The sequence below is a fragment of the Myxine glutinosa genome, chromosome 3 (assembly GCF_964187855.1).
Source record: "Myxine glutinosa chromosome 3, kmMyxGlut1.1, whole genome shotgun sequence".
Classification (NCBI taxonomy): Eukaryota; Metazoa; Chordata; class Myxini; order Myxiniformes; family Myxinidae; genus Myxine; species Myxine glutinosa.
In genome coordinates this window covers 107,911,521-107,921,511 of record NC_136263.1, presented here as the reverse complement: position 1 = coordinate 107,921,511, position 9,991 = coordinate 107,911,521, and the positions used below count along the sequence as shown (strand labels likewise).

Here is a 9,991-nt window from a genome sequence, read left to right as displayed (position 1 = left end):
TCTAACTAACTGAACAACAGGATGGGACTATGGTGGGAGGGCCAATGAGCCCATTCTGTCTCTGTATCTTGTGAGCTAAAACCACACCCGATATTCCTTATATAAAGCCAGTTTTAATCGAATTATTTCAGAGCATCTTGTTGTAGTGTTGGTCATTTCATGTGAGCTTCCTGCGACTTTCTGCTTCTCCGCAAGCTTGTGTATCGAGTTCTAATAAATATATCCGTTGCTCCTTTCTCTGAGTCTTCTGAGTCCCAAGTTCTAAGTCCCAATCCGACAATCCGACAAGTTCTAAGTCCCAATTCTTTGTAGTTAATTAGCCGAATTAACTCAGGAGATCATAACAATCATTTCGCGAGAACAACACAAATCAGAAATTCCATATCAGATAGCTCCAGTAGAACTACACAAAAAACATGCCGCATGCATGCACACACACACACACACACACACACACACACACATATACACACACCACACACATACACACACCACACACACACACACCACAGACACACACACACACAAACACACACCACAGACACACACACACACAGACCCACACTCACACCCCCCCCCCCCCACACACACACCACAGACACACACACACCTACAAAATTCATCAATTTATAGCAGAACGAACAGCTGAACAAGTCGTTTCACCAGTTCCTCTATCTGACCATCAGTCATCGCGAATCTGTTCAACTGTTGGACCAGAGAAGAACACAAGGAACTGCAGAAACTTCCAATAACGCACAAAATGGCGTTTCTGACGATACATTTTAAAAAACTTCCTGGGGGAGGATCCCCAGACCCCCCCTTCATCCCCCCACCCCCCAGTCCTATAGTTTCATGCACCCCCCGTCTTTTCATTCCTGGATCCGCCCCTGGACTGTAATCTATATACCCCAAAGAGGAACGACCCTTCCTGCCGCTCCCGTAGTGAGCGGGTGTACTTGTAAAGTAAAATGGGGGGAATCCTTTGACGATTTCCTCATTCAGTTGAGACTTCTCAGATCCTTCCCTTCACAGCTATGTGGATGTAGTCCGGCAGCTAAGCTAAATATAGCATAACAATTGTGCATTTTGTGAGGAAAGCACCAAATTTGGCACACTAGTAGACTATCATATTATGAAAAGATCTGGATATTGGACCATCTCAGATTCAGAGATTTGATTTTTGCAAGATTTGCAGATTTGCAAGCTGAGATTGCAACGCCAGGGACGGCCGACTCCTTCCTGCGAGCTGCCCACGTCACCGGCACAAGAAGAGCTCATCAAATCACTGGAGCGGCACTGCACATCCTGCAACCCCGTGCGTATGAACGCCACTGTATGACATATGCTGATGATGCACAAGACCTGCCTGAGTTCGAAGACTGGTGTCACCAGAGAGGAGAAGACATTCCCAACTTTCAGTACTGGGCAACTGTGCTGGAACTAGAGATGTTGGTACTGGTCTACGTGCGTTCTCTGCGGCAGGCTTCATTCACGATGTACCTTGATGCCCTGACGGAACTGGTCCCATGGTTCCATGCCTTAGACCACACACACTATGCCAGGTGGGTCCCTGTTCACCTGATGGACATGGTTGCACTCCCAATGAAGCACCCAGATGTAGCCAGAGAATTCAGGGCTGGCAACTTCACTGTACAGAAGACGAAGAAGGTGTTCTCTTCGATCCCAATCGAATCGAAATCTTGCAAAAATCAAATCTCTGAATCTGAGATGGCCCAACATCCAGATCTTTTCATAATATGATAGTCTACTAGTGTGCCAAATTTGGTGCTTTCCTCACAAAATGCACAATTGTTATGCTAAGTTGCCCCACTAATGCACCCTCTTCTGACCTGTCCACGGCAGCTCTCCCCACCAATCACATCCACCCCTCCCCAATCTAGCGACGACATCATGACCCAATCAGTCGACCTGCAACAAATCAACCCTGAGAAACGCAGCACGATGCTCGCTCGTTGCCTTATTTGCCACCGATATGGGGGGTGGAGGTTTTCCTCTTCCCAGGGCAAGGAGAGGAAGGGTGCAGAAATGCACACTGCGGCGTCAACTGAGGCACCAGAATTGTTTCTTTCACGTGGTTCCCGCCTGGTTCGAAGGGACTAAATACCTCAACTAAAACCCGAGTACGACAGATTACAACCCTCACATCCGGCACAAACACGATTATATATTCCGACTTGTGGGAAGTTGCAGAAAGGTTCTAAAATCTACTTGTGGGAAGTTGCAGAAAGGTTCTAAAACCTACTTGTGGGAAGTTGTAGAAAGGTTCTAAAACCTACTTGTTCGAAGTTGTAGAAAGGTTCTAAAACCTACTTGTGCGAAGGTGTAGAAAAGTTCTAAAACCTATTTGTGCGACGTTGTAGAAAGGTTCTAAAACCTACTTGTGCGAAGTTGTAGAAAGGTTCTAAAACCTATTTGTGCGACGTTGTAGAAAGGTTCTAAAACCTATTTGTGCGACGTTGTAGAAAGGTTCTAAAACCTACTTGTGCGAAGTTGTAGAAAGGTTCGAAAACCTACTTGTGCGAAGTTGTAGAAAGGTTCTAAAACCTACTTGTGGGAAGTTGTAGAAAGGTTCTAAAACCTACTTGTGGGAAGTTGTAGAAAGGTTCTAAAACCTACTTGTGGGAAGTTGTAGAAAGGTTCTAAAACCTACTTGTGCGAAGTTGTAGAAAGGTTCTAAAACCTATTTGTGCGACGTTGTAGAAAGGTTCTAAAACCTACTTGTGGGAAGTTGTAGAAAGGTTCTAAAACCTACTTGTGCGAAGTTGTAGAAAGGTTCGAAAACCTACTTGTGCGAAGTTGTAGAAAGGTTCGAAAACCTACTTGTGCGAAGTTGTAGAAAGGTTCGAAAACCTACTTGTGCGAAGTTGTAGAAAGGTTCTAAAACCTACTTGTGTGAAGTTGTAGAAAGGTTCTAAAACCTATTTGTGCGACGTTGTAGAAAGGTTCTAAAACCTACTTGTGCGAAGTTGTAGAAAGGTTCGAAAACCTACTTGTGCGAAGTTGTAGAAAGGTTCTAAAACCTACTTGTGCGAAGTTGTAGAAAGGTTCGAAAACCTACTTGTGCGAAGTTGTAGAAAGGTTCTAAAGCCTACTTGTGCGAAGTTGTAGAAAGGTTCTAAAACCTACTTGTGCGAAGTTGTAGAAAGGTTCTAAAACCTACTTGTTCGAAGTTGTAGAAAGGTTCGAAAACCTACTTGTGCAAAGTTGTAGAAGGGTTCTAAAACCTACTTGTGCGAAGTTGTAGAAAGGTTCTAAAACCTACTTGTGGGAAGTTGTAGAAAGGTTCTAAAACCTACTTGTGCGAAGTTGTAGAAAGGTTCTAAAACCTACTTGTGCGAAGTTGTAGAAAGGTTCTGAAACCTACTTGTGCGAAGTTGTAGAATGGTTCTAAAACCTACTTGTGCGAAGTTGTAGAAAGGTTCTAAAACCTACTTGTGGGAAGGTGTAGAAAGGTTCTAAAACATACTTGTGGGAAGCTGTATAAAGGTTCTAAAACCTACTTCTGCGAAGTTGTAGAAAGGTTCTAAAACCTATTTGTGGGAAGTTGTAGAAAGGTTCTAAAACCTACTTGTGCGAAGTTGTAGAAAGGTTCTAAAACCTACTTGTGCGAAGTTGTAGAAAGGTTTTAAAACATACTTGTGGGAAGCTGTATAAAGGTTCTAAAACCTACTTCTGCGAAGTTGTAGAAAGGTTCTAAAACCTATTTGTGGGAAGTTGTAGAAAGGTTCTAAAACCGACTTGTGCGAAGTTGTAGAAAGGTTCGAAAACCTACTTGTGCGAAGTTGTAGAAAGGTTCTAAAACCTACTTGTTCGAAGTTGTAGAAAGGTTCGAAAACCTACTTGTGGGAAGTTGTAGAAAGGTTCTAAAACCTATTTGTGCGACGTTGTAGAAAGGTTCTAAAACCTACTTGTGGGAAGTTGTAGAAAGGTTCTAAAACCTACTTGTGCGAAGTTGTAGAAAGGTTCTAAAACCTACTTGTGGGAAGTTGTAGAAAGGTTCGAAAACCTACTTGTGCGAAGTTGTAGAAAGGTTCTAAAACCTACTTGTTCGAAGTTGTAGAAAGGTTCGAAAACCTACTTGTGGGAAGTTGTAGAAAGGTTCTAAAACCTATTTGTGCGACGTTGTAGAAAGGTTCGAAAACCTACTTGTGGGAAGTTGTAGAAAGGTTCTAAAACCTATTTGTGCGACGTTGTAGAAAGGTTCTAAAACCTACTTGTGGGAAGTTGTAGAAAGGTTCTAAAACCTACTTGTGCGAAGTTGTAGAAAGGTTCTAAAACATACTTGTGGGAAGTTGTAGAAAGGTTCTAAAACCTACTTGTTCGAAGTTGTAGAAAGGTTCGAAAACCTACTTGTGGGAAGTTGTAGAAAGGTTCTAAAACCTACTTGTGCGAAGTTGTAGAAAGGTTCGAAAACCTACTTGTGGGAAGTTGTAGAAAGGTTCTAAAACCTACTTGTGCGAAGTTGTAGAAAGGTTCTGAAACATACTTGTGCGAAGTTGTAGAAAGGTTCTGAAACCTACTTGTGCGAAGTTGTAGAAAGGTTCTAAAACATACTTGTGCGAAGTTGTAGAAAGGTTCTAAAACCTACTTGTGGGAAGTTGTAGAAAGGTTATAAAACCTACTTGTGCGAAGTTGTAGAAAGGTTCTAAAACCGACTTGTGCGAAGTTGTAGAAAGGTTCTAAAACCTACTTGTGCGAAGTTGTAGAAAGGTTCTAAAACCTACTTGTGGGAAGTTGTAGAAAGGTTCTAAAACCTACTTGTGGGAAGTTGTAGAAAGGTTCTAAAACCTACTTGTGCGAAGTTGTAGAAAGGTTCTAAAACCTACTTGTGCGAAGTTGTAGAAAGGTTCTAAAACCTATTTGTGCGACGTTGTAGAAAGGTTCTAAAACCTACTTGTGCGAAGTTGTGGAAAGGTTCTAAAACCTACTTGTGCGAAGTTGTAGAAAGGTTCTAAAACCTACTTGTGCGAAGTTGTAGAAAGGTTCTAAAACCTACTCGTGCGAAGTTGTAGAAAGGTTCTAAAACCTACTTGTGCGAAGTTGTAGAAAGGTTCTAAAACCTACTTGTGCGAAGTTGAAGAAAGGTTTTAAAACCTACTTGTGGGAACTTGTAGAAAGGTTTTAAAACCTACTTGTGCGAAGTTGTAGAAAGGTTCTAAAACCTACTTGTGCGAAGTTGTAGAAAGGTTCTAAAACCTACTTGTGCGAAGTTGTAGAAAGGTTCTAAAACCTACTTGTGCGAAGTTGTAGAAAGGTTTTAAAACCTACTTGTGCGAAGTTGTAGAAAGGTTCGAAAACCTACTTGTGGGAACTTGTAGAAAGGTTCTAAAACCTACTTGTGGGAACTTGTAGAAAGGTTCTAAAACATACTTGTGGGAAGTTGTGGAAAGGTTCTAAAACCTACTTGTGCGAAGTTGTAGAAAGGTTCGAAAACCTACTTGTGGGAACTTGTAGAAAGGTTCTAAAACATACTTGTGGGAAGTTGTAGAAAGGTTTTAAAACCTACTTGTGCGAAGTTGTAGAAAGGTTCGAAAACCTACTTGTGGGAACTTGTAGAAAGGTTCTAAAACCTACTTGTGGGAAGTTGTGGAAAGGTTCTAAAACCTACTTGTGCGAAGTTGTAGAAAGGTTCTAAAACCTACTTGTGTGAAGTTGTGCTTCTAGAAATATCTACGTTGACATGTCCCATCTCACGTTCTTTGAAAACATGGGTGGGGCTGGGCAGTAAAGGAGGGTACATATCATTGAATACTCTCCTCCCAGCAGCTGTCTATCAAAGTGTAAGACAGATATTTGTTCATTGGCCTGGGTGGACACTTGGTGGAAGGCCTCTGGTGGGGATTGGTCTGCAGGGTGAAGATGTGTAAAATGCCCCTTCGCTATGACAGCATGGGGGAAGAAGGGAGGAAGAAGTGAACAGAGGTGATTAATATTTTCACTCTGGGATGCTCTTCACTCCCGTCGTTTGGCTTTACCGACCATCCAGCCACCATTCCCTTATGCCACCAAGTTCTCTCTCATTGGTGATCTTTGCAGAGTGGAGCCTCGTGTTGGTTAAAGTCTTTGCATATGTGTGACTTGTGTGACAGCTTGTCCATAAAGTACAGACCTTGTTTTAATTTTTTTTTTTTTCCATAAAGCAGCAAATACAAGTTTGTAATTTTAAGTTGAGTAATTTCTGTAAGACAGCCCAAAAATGAGTTCAAACCCACCTTGATGAGCTTAAGAAATAATGTACTTTTGACTTTCCATGATCACAAACTAGAACTTGTTGATCATACGATGGGCAGTCAATAAGTAACCTTAAAATATTTTTCACAACTTGTTTATTGCATGTACGTGTGTAACAACTGTGTTATTTTTCAACATAATCTCCATTGCGTTCAATGCATTTTTTCCTGCGCTTTACTAAGTCCTGGATTCCTCTAGAAAAAAAAATCTTTGGCTGCTTGTGTAGCCATTCGTGCACCGCCTCTTGGACCTCATCGGATCGGAAAGTGGTTCCACCAAGCGCCTCTTTAAGTGTCCCAAAAATGTGGTAATCCGAAGGGGCGAGGTCTGGCGAGTAGAGTGGATGAGGAAGACACTCAAAATGCAGGTCCTTGATTGTTGCAGCTGTAGCGCAGGTAGTATGGGGCCGAGCATTATCATGCTGCAGCAAAACACCGGTAGTGAGTATTCCACGACGTTTTGATCTGATTGCTGGTTTCAGATGATTATTAAGGAGGTCGCAGTATGATGCACTGGTGACTGTGATCCCTCTGGACATGTAATGCTTTACAAGTGGGCCTCGGCTATCCCAGAAGAGTGTCAGCATCACCTTTCCAGCGGACACTGGTGTGCGGAATATTTTGGGCTTCGGTGAATTTGAATGGCGCCACTCTTTGCTTGCCCTCTTCGTTTCTGGCTTAAAGTAGTGGACCCAGCTTTCATCCCCAGTCACTACACGCTGTAAGAAAGCGTCGCTTTCTGTTTCGTAATGTCGCAGAAGTTCTTCACATGTGTCCACTCGCCTTCAGTTCGGGTGTGAGCTGTCTCGGCACCCACTTTGTAGACACTTTGTGGAACCCCAGCACATTGTGAATGATATGGTGTGCTGCAGGGGCGGATCCAGGGGGAGGGTGCAGGGGGTGCCCGCGCACCCCCCCCCCCTTCGATCCAGGATGAGGGTGCAGGCGGTGCGAATCTGCTGAACTGTTAGACCAGGGAAGAACACAAGGAACTGCAGAAACTTCCAAGAACGCACGAAATGCCGTTTCTGACGATCAATTTTTTTTAATTTCCTGGGGGAGGACCCCCAGACCCCCCTTTTATCCCCCCCCCCAGCGCTATGGTTTCATGCACCCCCCTCCCCCCCGTCAAAAAATTCCTTGATCCACCCCTGTGCTGAACCATGACTAATGTTCAATTCGGAGACCACTTCATCCAGCGTAATGCGACGGTTTTCCCTTAGCAAACGCACAACTCCTGCAGCCATTTCTGGTGTGTCGGCTGTGTGAGGCCGGCCCGAGCGAGCAGCGTCTGCCACACTGGACACTCCACTTTTAAACTTCCTGTCCCAGTCATACACCTGCTGCAGCTATAAACATGCATCACCATATTGCATCTTCATTCTGCGTTGGATTTCTCTGGGATTCACACCCTTACTTCCCAAGAAACGGATGACAGAAAAGTGTCGGATGACAAGAAACGGATGACAGAAAAGTGAAAAACGGCTCCTCCCTGGTGCATGCTTCCAAGGGAGCCGCCATCTTGGAACTGCTCCACTGACTTCATACGCTCAATGTTGCCAGATCTAAAACAGGCAAAACATGCCTCTTACCTACAGATATAACATATGTCGTCCAAAACTACACACATTACATTCTCGAATTTATATCGCCATGTTAAGGTTACTTATTGACTGGTCCTCAGATTTCAGGCCACGATTGCAACTTCTATGTGAAAATCTCTCGGGTTTAAATTGCTCAAAGTGCTAAAACAGCAGCAGAAACCAGAATACAAATGGCATTTCTGAAATTCAAAAGAAACTACTGATCAACTACGGAATGTTTGAAAATTGCAAACATTTCATAAATCCCCATCCCTGAACATCAGTATTTTAGTGCTTCCGTGTTCTCGTAGATAACGTCGGTGCCGCCATTCTCCGAAGGTGCGGTTTCATAGTACACACTCGTCATGCGTTCCCTCAAGATGCTCCTCAGACATTTGTATATAAAGATGTACTGTTCCTGTTTGAAGAGGAACAGATACATGGGATTAATGAGACATTATACAGCAAGCCAGAACGTACAGGTAAAACGTGTTTGTACTGACAGGTTTATTGTGACATCATGCTGGCCACGAAGGTCTCATAAGAAACCTGGAGGTGCAATGCGCAGTGTCCGGTATCTCTATTAGCGCGAGTGAAGCCCATTTGAAGTGCTCCGGCGGCCATCGTAGATGTTTCTGACGCAGTAGATTTAAGTTTAATTTCTGAAATCTTTGCTTTCGTCAATTCTACTGCGATTTCATTCGATTTTCCTCGAAAAAGATCACTGCCTTAGTGTGTAGCATTCTTTTGCACGAACACTTCTGGCAAGGACTAAAAACCGTCTTTCCTTGGATTCACAATGGTTCCTGAGGAGCACAGGCCAGGCCCCTTCATCTTGGGGGAGTTGACTCCCCCCCCCCCCCCCCCCCAGTCCTCTCACCCATGCTCCATTACCAATCAGTTTGCTATCGCTTGCCAAGGCAACCATTCCTTACCATTTCGTTGGAGTGCAACTTGGGTGCTTAAGCCACTTGGCAAGCGCTCTTCAAGCTTATTGGTAATTTGGAACACCCATGCGCCCTCTTCCTGCTCCCCTCTCACCCCAATCCTGCTCCCCCTCACCACCCTCCTGCTCTGCCACCGCCTCCTCCTGCTCCCCGTCTTCCTGTTTCCCTATCACTACTCCTGCTCCCCTCTCACCCCCATCCTGCTCCCCCTCACCACCCTCCTGTTCTGCCACCTCCTCCTCCTGCTCCCCTCTCACCCCCATCCTGCTCCCCCCTCACCATCCTCCTGCTCTGCCACCTCCTCCTCCTGCTCCCCGTCTTCCTGTTCCCCTATCACTACTCCTGCTCCCCTCTCACCCCCATCCTGCTCCCCTCACCATCCTCCTGCTCTGCCACCTCTGCCTCCCCCTGGTCTTCCTGTTCCCCTATCACTACTCCTGCTCCCCTCTAACCCCTATCCTGCTCCCCTCATCATCCTCCTGCTCTGCCACCTCCGCCTCCTCCCCGTCTTCCTGTTCCCCTATCACTACTCCTGCTCCCCTCTCACCCCCATCCTGCTCCCCTCATCATCCTCCTGCTCTGCCACCTCCTCCTCCTCCCCGTCTTCCTGTTCCCCTATCACTACTCCTGCTCCCCTCTCGCCCCCATCCTGCTCCTCCTCACCATCCTCCTGCTCTTCCACCTCCCTCTCCTGCTTCCCTCTCACCCCTATCCTGCTCCCCCTCACCATCCTCCTGCTCTTCCCCTCCCTCTCCTGCTCCCCTCTCACCCCTATCCTGCTCCCCCTCACCATCCTCCTGCTCTGCCACCTCCGCCTCCTCCCCGTCTTCCTGTTTCCCTATCACTACTCCTGCTCCCCTCTCACCCCCATCCTGCTCCCCTCTCACCATCCTCCTGCTCTTCCACCTCCCTCTCCCGCTCCCCCCTGCCCTGCCCCCCTCCTGCCTCCTGATCGCTCGGAAACAAAGTAAGGAAGAAGCATACCGAGTATAAAAGTAACGTCATGAAGGTGGACATTGTGGCCGAGACATTAAGCACCAGTGTAGCAGATTTGGAGGATCCACATTCGACTCGCTGAGTGAACACATGTTTGATTCAGAAGCCGCAGCAATAATCACAGGTTCGCACTGATTTGGAGTATCTTTGAATGCTACTGTAAAGTCCGATTCCATCACCAGGTGATGAACAGAAAGGTGACGAGTGTATCAGA

General features: G+C 45.5%; 1 protein-coding gene across 7 annotated transcripts in view; it reads right to left on the bottom strand.

The window, feature by feature from the left end:
• Nucleotides 1-6,118: 6,118 nt before the first annotated feature.
• LOC137413458 (receptor-type tyrosine-protein phosphatase H-like) overlaps nt 6,119-9,991 on the bottom strand; it is a 308,008-nt gene continuing 304,135 nt past the window's right edge. For all 7 annotated transcript variants that reach the window (XM_078774405.1, XM_078774399.1, XM_078774401.1 and 4 more), the window contains one exon: nt 6,119-8,252. In XM_078774405.1, coding sequence (XP_078630531.1) covers nt 8,115-8,252 — 138 coding nt within the window. In that variant the 3' untranslated portion in view covers nt 6,119-8,114. The remainder of the gene's footprint in view (nt 8,253-9,991) is intronic.